The sequence below is a fragment of the Sceloporus undulatus genome, chromosome 1 (genome assembly GCF_019175285.1).
Source record: "Sceloporus undulatus isolate JIND9_A2432 ecotype Alabama chromosome 1, SceUnd_v1.1, whole genome shotgun sequence".
Taxonomy (NCBI): Eukaryota; Metazoa; Chordata; class Lepidosauria; order Squamata; family Phrynosomatidae; genus Sceloporus; species Sceloporus undulatus.
The window spans coordinates 294,788,483-294,806,490 of NC_056522.1; the positions used below are offsets into that span (position 1 = coordinate 294,788,483).

At 43.1% G+C, this 18,008-nt stretch overlaps 1 protein-coding gene across 1 annotated transcript in view; it reads right to left on the reverse strand.

The window, feature by feature from the left end:
• Positions 1-17,472, reverse strand: part of FGF3 (fibroblast growth factor 3) — an 18,271-nt gene extending 799 nt beyond the window's left edge. The window contains exons 1-2 of the mRNA XM_042459611.1: positions 17,109-17,472; positions 7,413-7,516 (exon numbers count right to left, since the gene is read on the reverse strand). Of these exons, the coding sequence (XP_042315545.1) occupies positions 7,413-7,516; positions 17,109-17,472 (468 nt within the window). The remainder of the gene's footprint in view (positions 1-7,412; positions 7,517-17,108) is intronic.
• Positions 17,473-18,008: the final 536 nt, after the last annotated feature.

Below are 18,008 nucleotides of genomic sequence, written 5' to 3' on the forward strand. Positions count from 1 at the left end.
TAATAATAATAATAATAATAATAATAATAATAATAATAATAATAATAATAAAAAATATACAAATTGAAAAAGGTTGGGCATCTGTTGGATGGAGAGTTAAGTCCTTCAGTCAGAGTTCGATGCACCTGTTTTAAACATAATGACCACACCTCTGAGTCTCTTTTTCTAAACCAAAGCCAAGCAGAGTTTGTGCTTTTATGTGACACTGAAAATGAGATCAAAGCAGTTGCCAAATGAAATCTGTAGTTTATCTGATCTGTATCTCAACTGCATAGATGAACAATAAAAAGATGTGTGAGATCCCTGGAGCTGGTGAACATGGGAAAATTAACATTTGTCCAAATATGAGGATAAAAAGACACATTCCAGCTTTTACATCATGAATCTTTTTTATACCATAAATTTGTTCAGTCTCATGAATGGGAAACACAGAGACAACAAACTTGTCACACAAAAAAGGTGTATTGCTAACTCAGAAATTTATGTTCTGATTTCCATATTCTAAAGTTCAAAGCAAGCACTTTGTTCTGGAGTGAAGTGCATTGTTTTGGAGTGAAGTGCTTTTGCATCACTCTGGAATTAATGGATACTATGCGTCAATTATTTCAAAATACAGTACCTCAAGGGATTTCATTAGCACTGCTTTGTGATTTTGAGGAAGGCAGATAATCCTTGACTAACATTGGTGTGCTCCTCATCTGACCACACGAGTGCCACGTGTGTACTTCCGTATTTACCTTATTAATACAAATTAGAATAAAATGAATGATAGGATGGGTGGATACTGGAAATAATCCCGAGAACTTAAACCACTTTTTTGTTCCATCAAATTAGTGCCTGTAAAGGTGTAAAGATTTCAGCATAACAGTTTTCCATGGATGCATTCTGTTTTCTATTTCACAGTTCTCCACACATTACACTCTCGAGGCTTTGAGTCCTGATTAGGTCACAACTGGGAATGTGACTGCTACTAACTCACATGATGTTGTTAAGGAAAGGCTTTAGAGAATTCTCAGTTAGCCCAGCAGAGGGAGGCCATAGGTTCATTCTCAACTGTCATGAGTACAATATAGAAGGACCAAGACATGACTATAACTATGAATCAAAAGTTGCAGATCTTATCACTTTGGAGGGGGGATGTTACACAAAGACAAAACACTAGCAAGATATTTTTTATTGTTTCAAATAATTTCATATAGAACTCTTCAAATAGTTCCTGACTTATAGTGACCTTATCATTAGGTTTTCTGGGATTGAGAGAGTGTGACTTGCCCAAGGTCATCCAGTGCATTTCCATGGCCAAATGAGGAATCAAACCCCAGTTTTCAGAGTTGTAGGCCAACACTGAAACCACCATGCTACTTTGGCTCTTGTCAGAATGCTTTCTAGCAGCTAAATAATTTGCTGTGATACATGGAAGTAGGGCAATAGAATATCCGAATTGTATTGACTAGAGCAGAGTCACCATATAGTTTTCTTTGGGAATGCATGTACCTTACTTTAAGAAATAGAATTTGATATCCTGGAATATACACCTTGCTGTTCAACATTTTCCCTGTCTGAACTGGCTGAGATGGTCTAGGAGATGACTGAGGGTAGTTTTTCTGGAGAACTTTGGGGTACTTCTATACTGATTATTGTCTGACATGTTCATGGCCACCATGGGCCTTTCCTGGGTAATTTCAAGCCCCACATTCAGTGGAACAAACAGTGGCCTATTTTTTATATATGTTATGTAATATGAGAATGATCTGAAAGTAAAGAGAGTTTGATACAGTTCCATTGTCATTAAAAGGGCACTGCTTGGTTATGTTTAGACTCAGTGCCTCCTCCATCTTTGTTGAGGAGAACAAATCTTTGTAGGGGATTTTTAAAGATAGCCTGCCCCTAGGAGACTGGTGACTTTCTAGTGGCTTGTTGGGAGTTTTCTTGTCACACAGCCTCACAATTCTGTTAAAGCTTTGATGAACTATTGGGGTAGGGATATGTCCTTCCTCCTGAACATCCTCTCCCTGGATGAAGAGATGATCTAATTGATCTGAGGAAATCACAGCAATGGAAAATAAGTAGAGCAATGGTGGGGGAATATTCTTCATGAAATGACTGAAAATAGGCTAGAGAACATATTATTGGCTACTCTGGAACATATGCTCAGAGCTGACAGAGCTCTGAGGTGGCCTTGGGAGTGAGCAGCACACTAGATGGTCCACCAGGCTGAGCTTGGTACCAGTGTTATCAATGTAGTCTGGTTGAAAAGAAGCGGTTAAGTGGCCAACATCCTGCATAACAGTGTAAATCTCTACATGCAATGTGTAACACACAACCATGGCCAACATGCATGTTTACGGCACTGAATTCACAACCCTGCTTCTGGAACCTTAATCTGAATGTGGACTTTACACATTGGATAAAAGCACCCAACTATCTCTCTCTGGGAACTTACACAAGTATAAGACACCAACTGGAAGAATGGTCAGTGTCTTGGATCTTTTCTTTCATATCCTACGAAAAGGTTGGGCACCTGCAGGGGAGGCAGGGGCAATTCTTGTCCCCATCCCCCACCCCCTTTTGTGAAGACTGCACTCGTGTGCCTGATGCAACCAGAAATGACTTTGTATCACTTCTAATTTCAGTTTCAGCCACATTTTGGGCTTCTTTTTGCTTTGCTGCTCCTGCTATTTGACAGCAGGATGGGGGAAGAGAAGATTTATTTATTTATTTTGGCATATAGTGCTGTCGCCTACATAGAAAATTGTTTTCAATGCAAAAATTCCATAAGCAGATTTTGAGTAGAGTAACTCCTAACTGTGACAATTCTTATCAGGTGTCCCAAAAACTGAATAATCATGTTTTTTACCATTCTAAAAAAAAAAGTTTTTTGAATAGTCTTCCCACCCTAGTAAGTAGAGTGTTGCGTTATATCAGCTGAATGTAGGGCCTCAGTCAAGAGAATTGAAATGCTGGTTATTTGTTAGCTTGTCTTTTTTTGTTTGTTGTCTATAGGTGAAATGTAGTGAGGTAATTTGAATGAGGAACTGTTTCCATCAACAGAACCAGGAAGGGAACAATTCTTCTCCCTGTTCCAGTCTTCAGCACACTGGAAGGATTTGGAGGGGACTATCCTGGGCAGATTTTTGTGAAGTACAAGGTACAGACATAGGGTTGCCATAACCCGGCGGCCCCCGTGCCAATCATGGTTTTGGGGGGGCCCCTCCCGGTCCCGGTCCAGTTTGGGCCCCCACCCATGCCTTGTTCCCGGTTCGGGGGCCCGCTCCGGCCATTGCCGCTGCCGCTAATGCAGCTGCTGTGGCGCCAACCCACCTCCTCCTCGTCATCTTCGCGGTGGGCAGTGCCAACTCTCCTCCTCCGGCTCCACCTTCTTCCTCCTCCTCGGCGGCAGAAGCGCCGCCGCCACCGCGCCTCCAGTGTGAGGGCTTGCGCGCGTGCGGGGCTCCAAAACAGGAGCTCGTCCCTTGCTTTGGCCAGCCAGCCATTGGCCAGCTGGCCAAAGAGGACGGGCTCCTCGACGCGCGCCGCCCAAGCCTCAGCAGGGGCCAGTGGCAGCGCACGCGCCTGCCCCACTTCACTCGACGCGCATGCACGCCTGCCCCGCTTCCCTCCACGCACGCCAGCCATCGTGAGGAGGAGGAGGGGGGAGAGGAGGAGGAGGAGGAGGAAGGATCCGGAGGAAGGGTGCCTTGAAGGGGCCAGGGCAGAATTGGGGCAGAGGAGGAGGAGGAGGAGGAAAGCTGAGTCAGTGGCCATTAGGTCTGCCTTGGTATTTTGGGGGTTTAAAATTATTTTTAAAAATATAAAATACTTATTTTATTTAATTTTTTAATTTTTATTATTGCTTTTTATTATTGCTTTTTATTTTATTAATTTTTATTATTGCTTGTTTTTATTTTATTTCATTAATTTTATTATTGCTTGTTTTTATTTTATTTCATTAATTTTTATTATTGCTTGTTTTTATTTTATTTTATTAATTTTTATTATTGCTTGTGTTTTATTTTATTACATTAATTTTTATTATCAAATATATACTTTGTTTTTTTCATTATTTTTTATTATTAAATATATGCAAGTGCATTTTCTGTGTATTTATGGCGCTTTGAATGCTAACAAGTCTGCCTTTCCTGGACAATTATAGTGATGATGATGATGATGATGGTGGTGGTGATATTGATATCAACAAGCCTCTGAGGCACGGCTAATGTAACTTGCTGTGATTTTTATAAACTCATGCGCAGTGAAGAAAAACCACAGTCCCTTGACCAAGTACACACTTCTGAGAAGTACAGTTGAACCTGAGGGCAAGTACATTTCTGCCATCTGTCTAGGAATAATGACAAAATGTCCTCCATTTTGATCATGCCTAAAAAACATGCATTTATATTAACATTTTTTTTAAAAAACTCAATTTTTGCACGTCCTCCATTTTTATGAAAATGTGTCCTACATTTGAAAATGTTGCCCTACATTTGTTCTACATTTGTCCCGGTTTGGAGGTCCTCACTTATGGCAACCCTATACAGACACAACAGGTTTTCACATTTGGGGCCTTTAGGGCCTAAACAGACAGGCCAAAATAAAGCTGCTTCATGTATCTTTGGAGATATACTGTTTAAATGATGCATGCATCCTAAGAGACCGAAAGCACTCCAAAGCCACACTCCAGTCCTAAGGACTAGAGCACAGTTTTGATGCAGCTTCTGGCCTCTTAACATGTGTGTGTCATTTAAACAGCATACCTCCAAAGTGACCCAAAGCAGCTTTATTTTGGCCTGTCTGTTTGAGCCCTTAGATTATTAAATTGTGGCTGACATACTTTGTACATATGAGATAAATGTGACTCAGTGGAAAAGAGGATAATGCTTAACCAAGTGGAAGGCTGTGGAAAAAGAGAGAGACTACATTAAAGGTGTATTGATTCTGTCATGGAAGTCACGGCCCTGAGTTTGCAAGACCTATGTAGTTCAGTTCAGTTCATCTTTATTACAGTCATAGACCAGCACAAGACCTGAGTAGAGCTGTTGATGACTGGGGCTCTAGAAGGTCTCTCAGTCATAGGACATCAAAGATCAGTAAAGAAGACACAAATAAATACTGGCAAATTATACTTTACTTAGTAACAGCAGTGAGACTAATCATTGCCAAAGGTTGGAAGGTGGATGAACCCCCTAAAATAAAGGACTGGAAACTTAAGTTTGAAGAAATGAGGAATATGGACAAGTTAACACACATGATTAATAAAAAATAAATTCATAAACTAGAAAAAGAATGGTGTCCATTTGAAATAAAGTAAATAAACTGAATCTAGCAAATGTAAGCTAGGCAAATGCAGATAAATATTAAGCAAGGGATTGTTTTGAGTTTATGTATCACTGAGTTTATTTAAATAATAGATCATGTATATGTTCATACATAAATTTAGTTTGCAATTTAAAGGAGAAGATAAAATAATGTTAAGAACTAGTTTTTACTGCAGGAAGACTAAGATTTTGTTTAGCCAAGAGCCGTTGAGAACAAAGGAGATGACTATGAAAAGTCATTTTAGGTGACAATTAAAGGTTATGTTAGATAAGAAACCAAATACACATGGACGGTGTAATTGATATCATTAGGAATTAATGTGAGGTGCATGTAAATGTAACAGACCTCTCTTAGTTCACAGGAAGACAACAAGGACATCATATATATGAGAATATCAATAACGTTATTTGTAATATATGTGCACGTGTTTCTATTGTAGTCGTTTTGCCTGTATTTTAAAATTAATAAATAAATATAAAAGAGAGAGCTAGAGATACATACATACGTACATACACACATATATACACATACTCATCCTTGGCCAAGATGTTCTATGTGGTAGGGCTAGGACCCTTTTCCAAACTTACTCTGGGGAAATCCTCTGGTGCTGATTTTGAAGAGATACAGAGGGCCTCTGGGCAAGCAACAAAAGAAGAAAGTCTCACTGCTTGACCAAGGTCTAATTTGCATTGCAGAAATAATACAGTTTGATACTGCTTTAACAGCCATGGCTCAATATTGTGAATCCTGGGATTTTTAGTTTGTTGTGACACCACATCTCTCTGAGAGAGAGAAGGCTATCTCACAGAACTACAAATCCTAGAACATCGCCTTTTTAAGCAGTGCCAAACTGCATTACTTCTGTAGCGCAGATTAGACCTAGGATTCACAAATCACTCTTAACTCTTTGCACTGCCTATTGAAGAAAAACACTAACCCCCACTCATTCAGTTTGTCCTCTGACAATGAAAAACTGCAGTTTTAGGCACTTAATCTATTAGTTACATCATCTTATTGCTAAAATTGCACAAATCTGAAATGCCAGTCCTAGATGGAATGATGGTAAGCCATAAACTCTCTCAAAACCTTGGCCAGTGCCTGACTGCAAATATCCACCTGGGAAGCTCATTTGCTCTACTCTGAGTTTCTTAGGGGATGGGGAAGGATGGGATCAAAACAAAAATGAAATGAATGCAGCCATGAGCCACAAGTTTTAAACTTTACTTGGATAATGGTTCCCCCCCCCCCCCGCCCTGTGTTGCTAGATATGAAAGCTTCTGCTATATTTCCCAGTTTTGCCTGCTAATAAGCTGCAAGCATTTATTTATTTAATACATGTATCCCACTTCTGCAATGGATTCTGTTAAGTGTGTGCTATAGAAAAAGTATATTTCAACCCTATTCAGCCTTCAACTGTATTAGCAATACAGCATCTCTCTCAAATGTGTGGTGCTTTGGATCTGGAACACAGTATCATAACATACATACCATGAAGTTGTATCAAAGTATAAAAGTTTTTACTACATAAAAAAAGTGGAAGAAAACTTGATTCAGTTTATCACATGCTTTCAGAACGTTAGTGGCTTTCATGCTGTACCTCTGGCATTAAATCTCAAATTACTTGATGCACACTGAGAGACCATTCATTACGTTGTACAACTGGGACTCCTATTGACATCCCTGGGAGATTTTTCTTCTGAAAAGCTTCCTAATCATATTGTCAGTTGTAGACTTCCTCACCTCTTTAAGCTGATTCTCAATCTAAACTGATATCTGATATGCAAATATAGGGAATTTTAAATGTTCATCTTTGCTAAACCAGAGTGCAAACCAGAGATTATGTGGTTTGCTTGATAAACTGTGTACATAACAGAAAAACAAGTGTGCCTAGGACTTGCCATCATGTTCCAGTGAGAGGCCTCCAAGTACTGGCTGCTTAATCCCCCAAATAAAACAAAAAAGCCTATTTTTGTTCTCTATGAATGATTCTTCTATAATTTCTCTCCTTTTGATTACAATGGCCTTTAAATCCCCATTGAAAATGACTGGAACTCCTACAGGGAGTTAAAATGCTTCTGTTTTTAAATAGCACTTACTGAAGCATAAAGTCTGCCTCTTTTGTTCATGGCCAGGTATCTGCCAGAGAAACAGCCTTTGATAGCAACAATCCCGACGTCCACTGCTGTTATCTCTAGAATACCTAAAATAGAAATACAAAGGGTTTTTTTAGGTAACACATGTACATTTTACCATTTTGCATATAATTCTTCATTCACACCTTCAGAGCACTTTTACTTCTTGAGCATCATGGGTTTACTTACGGTGAATCTGCTGTTTGATACCACTGTAACTGTCATGGCTCCATCCTACAGAATCCTGGGATTTGTAGTTTGTTGTGACACCAAAGTTCTCTGTTAGAGAAGGCTCAATATCTCACAAAACTACAAATCTCAGAATTCCATAGCACTGAGGTATGGTAAAGTGGTGTCAAACTGCATTATTTTTGCAGAAGCAGATTCAGCCTTAGACTGAAGTCCAGCTGATTTCATGGTGACATTTCTACATGCTTTACAGTACCTTTGGTATTCACAGAAGACACACAAATTTCATGCAAGTAAGATTCCCCCGGCCTGAGATGGATAAGAGGCCTACCTACCCATCAGATTAGTGCAGAATCACAACTGACATATCACTAGCAAATATCAGCATTTCCATTTTAACAGAAGATGAAACAAAAAATTAGAATAATTTGTTCAAGTGTATCAGGTGAATCCAGAACTGAGCAAGAATAATACATAATCTATATTTTTCTTGGATCTCAAGTTGATAATAAGTAAAATGCTTCCTTCATCTGGAAAGCATTGTGCTCAGCACCACACAAACTACTGGCATGGTTTCCTTCTAAAGTCACAACCAAAATCAAAAATAATAACATACAAGCGAACAAGAGCTTGGGAACTGTCTTAAGCAAACTCTTACTAGTAAATTCCCAGCTGTTTGATTGAGACTGAACTGCTTCAAGAGGGAAAGATCTGACATTGAACTAGAGGGCCACCTAATCCTATATGTCTATAAAAAGTTTAAATCCCCCTTAATGCCTTTCTTAGGGACTCAAGTGTGCTTGACTTATTGAAACAAACCACAAAGCTGCCCATTTCAGGACAATACTCTCGCTAAGGTCTCCAGAGGGCCAAATGATGTAAGCCGAGTGGCTGCAGCATCTTAGAGCCACTGTGGAACCATGAAAAGAGTCTTCTCATTTAGAAAGTCAGCATAGTCCTTGGGGGAAAGGACAATATGGTTGTCTAGGCCTGATTCAAAGAAAGAACCATTTCAGCCCTTCAAAGAAAATGTCTTATAGCCCAGACAGGTGGGACAAGAAAGGCAAAGGTATGCCTATCTTCTCTCTGAAACCGAAAACATGTTGCACACAGACATGAATACAGGTTTGCCACTACTTGTACATCTAATGGAGAGCAAGAAGGAATGCCTTGCTCTCTAATCAGGGCACACATATTTATTTTGAAAATCTATATCCTGCTTTTCTCTCCAGGACTCATAAAGGATTGTGCTACATATGCACGCATGCACACGCACACATGAAATGTAAAAACATACAATGAGACAAAACTTCAAATATCTTACAGGAGTTAGTGTATTACATTTTTAAGAGTTTTCTAAGTAGGAGGAGACATAAGGTGAGGTGAACATAGGGTGACAAATCTCAGGTATCTATCTATCTATCTATCTATCCAGACAGACAGACAGACAGACAGACAGACAGACAGATCTCTATCTATCTATAGAGGTCTAGCATCCAATAAAATGAAACACCTGGGAAATGCTGTAGGAAGCACTATTGTGATTCATGTGCTGACTCATTGCATTTCTGATTATGAGAATAGACGTTTTGTATTGCATTATTATTGGACATATTATGAATATCTTGCTAAATTATACATCACTTACCAAGATATTCATTATGCTTAAACTCCTGTAGGAAAAGATGTTTTACTTTTTAAAATATTTTTTGAAAGATATTACCCTCTCATTCACTTAAGTTATCATTATACAAAATAATATTATAGTAGAGCTATAAACTGAAACTGATTTGTGGACAATTCAAGAAATGTATGCATAAATCCCAGAGCACAATCCTATGGTCTGTTTATATTGACTGGGATGATTTAAGATTTTGCAGTAAACCTCCTGTACAGGTAAGATCAAAGAAACCCCACCATGGACCCTACATGGTGTAACTTCAACAAGAAAAACATTATGCTGGCATATCCTGGACCGTTGTTTCATCTGAAGGGCTGCAAAAAATGAGGTCCTGTCAGAAATGGCTGAGCTCTGGTTTGAATCTGAAACTGAAACTCCCTTAGTCGCAGCTCTTGGTAACTAAACTGTCAAGCTAACGAAAGAGGTAGTCCAAAAAAGTCCCAATGGAACTTTGAGAGGGAAGTCAAGACATGCTGCCCCAAATATTCTCCTTCCATATTCCATGCCATCACAACACAGCACAGGATCTTGACTGTATAACCCTCTTCATGTGTCATGCATGTGAAGAGGGCTCATGTGGAGAAAGAGACAGCAGGCTACACCACTGATCCCACCTTGATGTTGTGTGGCTTCCCTTGTCCCACTCCTGACATTCATCCATTGAGTATAGACATCTTAGCCAGGGAAGCCTACTCATGTAGATTTCAGGGCTCCTGGTTCTACAGAATCTCACAAGTGTTGTTGTTATTATTGTTGTTGCTGTGTGCCTTTAGCTTGTCTACAATTTAAGGTAATCCCAAAATGAACCTATGACAGGCTTTTCTTGGCAGGGATTCAGAGTGGGGTTGCCTTTGCCTTCCTCTGAGACCGAAAGTATATGATTTGCACAAGGTCACCCAGAGTGTTTCCATGGCCAAATAGAGAATCAAACTCTGGTCTACTGTGTGTAGTCCAGCAGACAAACCATTATACCATATTGGCTCTTTCACATGCAACACACAACCACTACAAAAGTCATGCCACACCTGGAATTTTGCCACTTCAAACAAGTAATACAGCTGGACCTCCATATCATCAGATTCTGCATCCCTGGATTCAACCACCCACAGCTTGAAAAAGATATTCCTTGATTTTGCCATTGTGTATAAGGGACACCTTTTTACTATGGAATTTACCACATGGGAGAAATTTCTCTTAATTTCGAATGAAAAGAAAGTGGGGCCAGAAAGAATTCACATGAATTCGCTAGTTCAGTGAATTTATGTGAATTTGAATTGCATTCGAACTGACTTCCCATTGCCCGAAAATAGCTTGCCATTGCCCGAAATTGTGTGTGATCATCGTTCCCATGATTGCGTTCAGACTGACTTCTCATTGCCCGAAATTGTGTGTGGTAGTTTATCATGCAATAATGTTAAACCCCATGATTATGTTCAGATTGCCATTGGATTATACTTTCAATTTCCCTTGTCTGATAATGTCCTATGCCATTGTATGTAATGAGACTTGAGCATCCATGGATTTTGAGATTCATGTCCCCCCCCAACCTGAACCAAATGCCAGTGGAGCAGCATACTATGTTGGTATAAACTGGCTCGCAGTATGGTAGGACCATGAAAGTGCCTAATGCACCATAACATATTTGAATGCCATCATTTTAAAGTATTGTATGTTAAAGTCATGTTTGCGGTGTTCCCTCAGTCCAGGCAGTTTTCCACACTGAAGATGTCACTTAAGATGGCCACTAACACGTGTTTACATGTGTGAATTCATCCTTACATTTTGACAAAAAGAACCCAAATGAACTCAGACTCTCTTTCTCTTACTTCGGTGACAGTAGCAGATATTCAATACTGTTCCTTGGAATTCAGGAAAAGATTTTATAACCATGTGTCATGACAATGTAGTTTAGGTTCGGCTGTCTTATTGCTTGGACTGGAAGGCTGCATCTTCATCTGCACTACAGAAATAATGCAGTTTGACATCACTTTAAATGCCATGGACTAATCCTATGGAATCCTGGGATTTGTAGTTTGCTGTGGCACCAGAGCTCTGACAGAGAAGGCTAAATATTTCACAAAACTACAAATCCCAGAATTCCATAACTTTGAGCTATAGTACAGTGGTGTCAAACTGCATTATTTCTGTAGTGCAAACGCAGCCAAAAAAAATCTTTTTTCAGCAATGTGAGGGGGGGGGGGCATTTCTTTCCAACAGATGGCGGAAATGAAACTGGAATTTTGATGCATTTGTACTATACACATGTAAGATTTGATCAAATGAATTGGGGGAATGCTTTAATTCATTGGGGATTTTCTATATATCTAACCTTGGAAAAGGGCATTGCTTGGTATAAAAGATATTTATGAAAACCTAGTTCCTTTCCTACTCCCATGGGAGGTTTAGCAAGCTTTCTTAGCCCCTTGTACAGTGAACATAATAGCTGGTTGGGTATAAATGTGTGTTAATATTTCTTCATCAAAAATATATATACAGTATCATAATTTGGGTGCAACTTAGTTATCTTGGGATTTGCAATTTCCTAGGGCACTCAGAATAAACTACCAGAGAGCTCTTGAGTCCCTATACCAGGGCAAATGTGGGAGATAAACAAATAAATAATAGCTTGGTGAAGGTAGTAACTAATGTCAAACTATCTCCAAAAAATACAACTACTACTAAACTTAGGATTCCATAGGATGGGGCTATTGTTTATTTAACTGCTATGGCAGTTAAAGTAGCATCAAACAGCTATACTTATACAGTGTGGATATGCCCTGAATCATTTTCTTTATGCCCTGTTTTCTCCTAAGAGTGGGACACAATCTGGTTTCAGTGACCTTCTGAAGGGCTCATCTTGGGCTAGATTTTGTGACCCCCCACACAGGACTATTTGCGGTTGGAGATATCAACTGTTTCCATAGGCAAAGAGGAAAGATCTAAGGAATATCAAAAGCATTTAAGAACTCTTGTCTACCATGTTGTTATCCACGCCTGTGTGCCACCCCTGAATGCCATCCTTATCAAAGGATGAAGGTGTACACCTGAGTGAATTCACCTGAATGTAAACATCATCCTTTTGCAGGGCTAATCTCTCTCTCTCTCTCTCTGCTAGGTGTTATTTCCTTAATAATCTTGGCAATCTATCCAGAAAAAAGCAAGCAAGTGTCATTTCCTCTGCCCTAAATACCTTCCCTCCTTCAAACACAAATCAAACAAGGTTAACAGGGAGGAAGGAGGAAAAGAAAACCAAACAAACCAGCTAAAATGAACAGACCTAAGTGTGAAAACCATCTCATTTACAACCAGGGGATTCAAAGAGGAAAGCATCCTGGGAAAGTCACGCCGTTTAAGAGGCATAAACCAAGTGACAGCCCCTGAGCTGGTCCTTTTACAAATTCCAGGCCTGGAGATCTTCTTCTCTCAGAGATGCTCTCTCCAACCCACACAGGGAATGTCTTCTGGGAGGGATGACAAGAGCCCAGGAAACAAAGAGATGGCGGGGGTGCAGTTCTAGGAGCCCAAACAAAAAAAGGGAGACATATCACAGAGAGAGGGGGGAAAAAACCTCTGGGTTCTGGGCACTTCTTCTTTTGTGAAATAAAGGCAAGCCTTTAAAAAAAAAAAGAAACCCTTTGCTTGCAATTCTCAGCAGCCTCTTCCTTTGTGTCTGTCACTTTCTAGCCATCTGGGAGGAAAACTAGCTTGCTGGATGGGTCAGTTTAAATTCAAAATCTGCTTTTGAAAGCCCCTCACATAACTTTCCATTCTGTATTGTTCAGGGGCAAAAGGGGGGAAGATCACAGCCCTATTGCTTCCAGATATGACAGAGCCCAAATACACACACACACACACACACACACACACACAATTTATTTGCCATTTATTTGCGCTTCTATATGTGGGTTATATAAACCCACTGGGTGACCTTGGGCAAGTCATATTCTCTCAGCCTCAGGAACAGGCAATGACAAACCTCCTCTGAACAAATCTTGCCAAGAAAACCCCAGGATAGGTTCAATGCCTTAGGCTTGCCATAAATCAGAAACTACTTGAAGGCCCACAACAACAGCAGTATGTTTAGCATCATAGAGAACTTTTTCCATGTATATTTTTGTGACTCTAAAGAAGGCACACAACAGCAACAGCAACCTTTTTGTGCAAAGGGGATTTTTATGTGAAGGGAGAAGCAAAACAAACAAAGAGGGGGGACTGAGCTGAGGTCCTTAAAAAGCCACTAAGAGGCTGATGCAAGAACACCATCACCCTTCTCAAGTCCTGAAACAAGCACCTTGAAAGGAGCAAACGATAACCAGCCCTGCTCTGTGGGATTTGGCAAAGAGCTACACAGCAAAAGACACTGTGATGTCTTATGGTTCACTGCCTGCATCTGCTTTGCTGGAGTGGAAGGGCTTGGTTTCTTAAAACAAGATGTTGCTGCTGTTGTTTGTGTGTGCCTTCAAGTCGCTTCTAATTTATGGCAATTTCCTTGGCAGGGTTTGTTCAATCAGTAATTTTTTTAGTATGGTCCAGAGAGGCATCAAAAGCTGAAGTGAAATCACTGGAAAGAGTTTGTATAAAACAAATTATGCCTTCACTTCCAAAAAAGAAAGGCTTTTGATGAGGTTTGTTCATGGGATGGGGGTTGCCTTGGCCTTCCTCTGAGGCTGAGAGTCTGTGACTTACTCAAGGTCATCCAGTGGGTTTCCACATCAAGCTAAGAGTCCATCCAAGTCCTAGTCCAACTACTACACCTCACAAAAGGATTACTGGGACTCTGACTGTCTGCCAACTAACTTCCAAGTCCCAGACACTCCACTCCAGCTTTGTACAGACAGCATGAGAAGGCCAGGAAGAAAGGCCTTGTAGGTGGTCAAATGGCTCTTCTTTTAGTCGGAGGCTTGTCTTGTCAGGCTTTTTTTTACAATCCTCTTGCTAATCCAGGCAAGTCGTAAGCCACTTTGGGACCCAGAGCAGCAGAAAATCAGAGTATAAATAAATAAAAGAAATAAAACTGGAGGAACGTTTTTTGATCTCAGGGGTGAGGAGTATGTATGACAGCCAGCGTGGCGTATAGTGGTTTGAGGGTTGGACGACAACTCTGGAGACCAGGGTTCGAATCCCACCTCGGCCATGGAAAGTGACCTAGGTCAAGTCACACTCTCTCAGCCTCAGAAGATGGCAATAGCAAACCCCCACTGAAGAAACCTTGCCAAGAAAAACCCATGACAGGGTCACAACAAATTGGAAAGGACTTGAAGGCACACACTACTACCACCACCACCACCACCACGGAGGAGCATGTTGCTGTCCAGCTGTTGCTGGATTGCAACTCCCATCAGCCCTAGCCAGTCCAGGGGTGCCAGGCACCTAGTGCCTGATCCCCGCTTTCTCTCAAGCCTTCTTTTGGTGGCACATCCAGGCTGGAAGGGCAGGCTGGACAGCGGGCACCATTGCCCATTTTTGAAGCGAGCCTCCTCCACTGAGGTTCAGCAAAGCAAGAACAACTGCTGGTGGGATAGCTTTGAGTCCCTCCCCGCCAAAGGGCTGGGACTTGGTTTGATTTGGTTCATTCCTGAGGGTGAATGTCTTCTCTCCTTATATTTCAGAGCTAAAACAAGGGCTACATCCATACTGGAGAAATAACCCAGTTTGGCACCACTTTACCTGGCCTGGCTCAAGGCTATGGAATTCTGGGAGTTGGAGTTTGTTGTCGGCTGAGAGTGGAGCAGACTTTAAGAGCATCCACACCACAGAAATGATCCACTCTGACACCACTTCAACTGCCATGGCTCAAGGCTACAGAATTCTGGGCTTTGTAGCTTTAAGTGAGACATTTCGCCTTCAGAGAGCTCTGCTGCCATCATAAACAACAGTTCCTATAGCAGTGAGCCATGACAGTTAAAGTGTCGTCAAAGTGGATTACATCTGCCATGCGGATGCAGCCGAAAAGACAAACCCCCTCTCCTCACTCCTTGTCCGCCTAGTGTGGAAACTTCCCCAAGCCTTCTTGGAAGAAGACGGGACAGAAAGGAAGGCAAATGCAATGAATTGTTGCTTGCCATTTCATCCCAGGAACAAGACCCGCATGATAGACAATGGAGCACCAGAGTTAGAATCGTCCAAGCCATTGGATTTCCTATGAAGATGTAGAGAGAAAAGAAAGAAAGAAAGAAAGAAAGAAAGAAAGAAAGCGGGAAGAACAGCACTTTGAGATGTGACGCTGGAGGAGAGTGCTGAGGATCCCGAGGACAGCCAAAAAGACAAAGCAATGGCTCCTAGAGCAGATCAAGCATGAAGCCAGGATGGTCATGCTGAGCTGTTGGACAGTGGAGCACACTCCCTCGAAAAGTGGTCGAGTCTCCTTCTTTTGAGGTTTTTAAACAGAGGCTGGAGGGCCATCTGTCGGGAGTGTTTTATGTATTCCTGCATGGCAGAGGGGTTGGACTAGATGGCCCTTGAAGTCACTTCCAACTCTATGATCCTATGAGGTTGTCATACTTTGGTCACATCATGAGAAGGCACCACTCACTGGAAAAAACAATAATGCTAGGAAAGGTGGAGGGATGCAGAAAGAGAGGAAGACCCCTTGCCAGATGGATGGACTCTGTTAGGGAGGCCCCGGGTATGACTTTGCAAGACCTGAGAGCAGCGGAGGACAGGGGCCTTGGAGATGTCTCATCCGCAGGGTCGCCATGGGTTGAGAATGACCCATAACAACTCTAACAACCCTGTAGGGAGCAACTGCGTTTCTAGTATGTGTAGGAAGTGATAGGTGAAAATGAAATTTATACTAGGCCATGCAGAGAGAGGCTGTAGCACCCTTTAGACTGACTGAAAGAAAGAAGTTGCCAGCATGAGCTTTCTAGCCTATAGTCCCATTCTTCAGAGGAAATAGACTGAAGCCTAGGAAAGCTCACGCTGCCAACTTCTTCCTTTCAGTTAGTCTCAGCGGTGCTACAAGATCTCTCTACATACTCTTCTACAGATGGACACGGCTATATCTTGGAATTCTACCTGTATCCTATGCTATATACCATGTATGGAGATGACAGCTGGACATTAAGAAAGAAAGAAAGAAAGAAAGAAGGAAGGAAAGAAAGAAGATAGGAAGAAAATCCGTTCATTGGAGATGTGGCACTGGAGAAGAGTGCTGAGGATTCTGTTGACATCCAAAAGGATAAACCAGTGAGTCCTAGAGCAGATCAAGCCGGAAACCTCCCTGGAAGCCAAGATGACAAAAGGTTTTTTATGGGTTTTTGGGGCTATGTGGCCATGTTCTAGAAGAGTGTATCCCTGATGTTTCGCCTGCATCTGTGGCTGGCATCTTTCTCTGAAGATGCCAGCCACAGATGCTGGCGAAATGTCAGGAAGAAACTCTTCTAGAACATGGCCACATAGTCCGGGAAACCCACCAAAACCTATGGATGCCAGGCGTTAAATCCTCCGACTTCACCAGATGACCAAACTGAGGCTGTCATACTTCGGACCCATCATGAGAAGGCAGGAATCCCTGGAAAAGACCATTCTGCTGGGAAAGGTGGAGGGAAGCAGGAAGAGAGGGAGGCCGCATGCCAGATGGATGGACTCTGTTAAGGAGGCCACGGGTTTTATGGGGTTGCAGGACTTTAGCAGAGCAGTGGGGGAGAGAGGACCTTGGAGATATCTCGCCATGAGCCCAGACCGGCTCCAGGGCAGTTAACCACAACCCAGGCTGTGTTCATCTCAGGGTCTCGGGGGGAGTGGGAGCCCCGGGCCCTTCCTGGCACCCCCCCTCCCCGTCTACTCACTGAAGACGCTGTTCTTCTCCAGGGTGCCGTTGACCTTCCCGTTGCCGTGGATCTGGAGGTGGTACTTGGTGGCGCAGTAGAGCTTCCGCCGTCGGGGGGCTCCGCCGAGATGCTCATAGACCCCGCCGCGCCCTCCGGCATCCCTCCGGCCCCGAAGGGGAAGGCAGCCCCGCGACGACGACGCCGAGGACCAGGCCCCCCCTCCGCCGCCGCAGCGCCCGGGAGCCTCGGGGAGGCGGGGAGCCCCGAGGGTGGCCGCCAGCAGCCCGAGGAGCCCGAGGAGGGAGAGCCCTTCCCGTCCCGGGGGCCTGAGGAGGAGCCTGAGGAGCCTGAGCAGGAGGAGGGCGAGGCAGGGGCTCAGCATCCTGGCATGGCGGAGGCCGCCTCAGAGGGCTCCCAGGGGGCCGGGGCTCAGGGGAGAAGGCCAGCTGCCCGAAGCTGCCCTCCTTCCTTGGCGATCGGGATGGGTTGCCTGGTTGGAAATGACCCGACGGCGGGGAAGGCGAGTGAGCTGGAGGGGCTGGGCTGAGCGGAAGGACGGAGAGAGGGGGGCCCCGAAAGGCCGCCCGGGAAGAGACGGAGGGGGCGGGGAGGGGGCGCCTGGCCCAAAACCGACGGCAGCAGCCAGGAAGGCATCCCCCCTCCGTGCCCGAAAGAGGGAGGGAGGGAGGGAGGGAAAGAGAGCCATCGGGGGAGGAGGAGGAGGAGGAGGAGGGAAGCCTCCCAGAGTCCTTGCCAAGCATCGCCTCCAGCCCCAGCCCCACGCCCCCCGAGGGACAAACAGGGAGACCTTCCCAGACCCCCGCCTCTCTCCCCCTCTTTCTCGGCCCCGAAAAGGAGAAGGCAGGCAAGCAGGAAGAACCAAGGAGGACCCGGAGGAGGCATGGAGGGCCGTCCAGG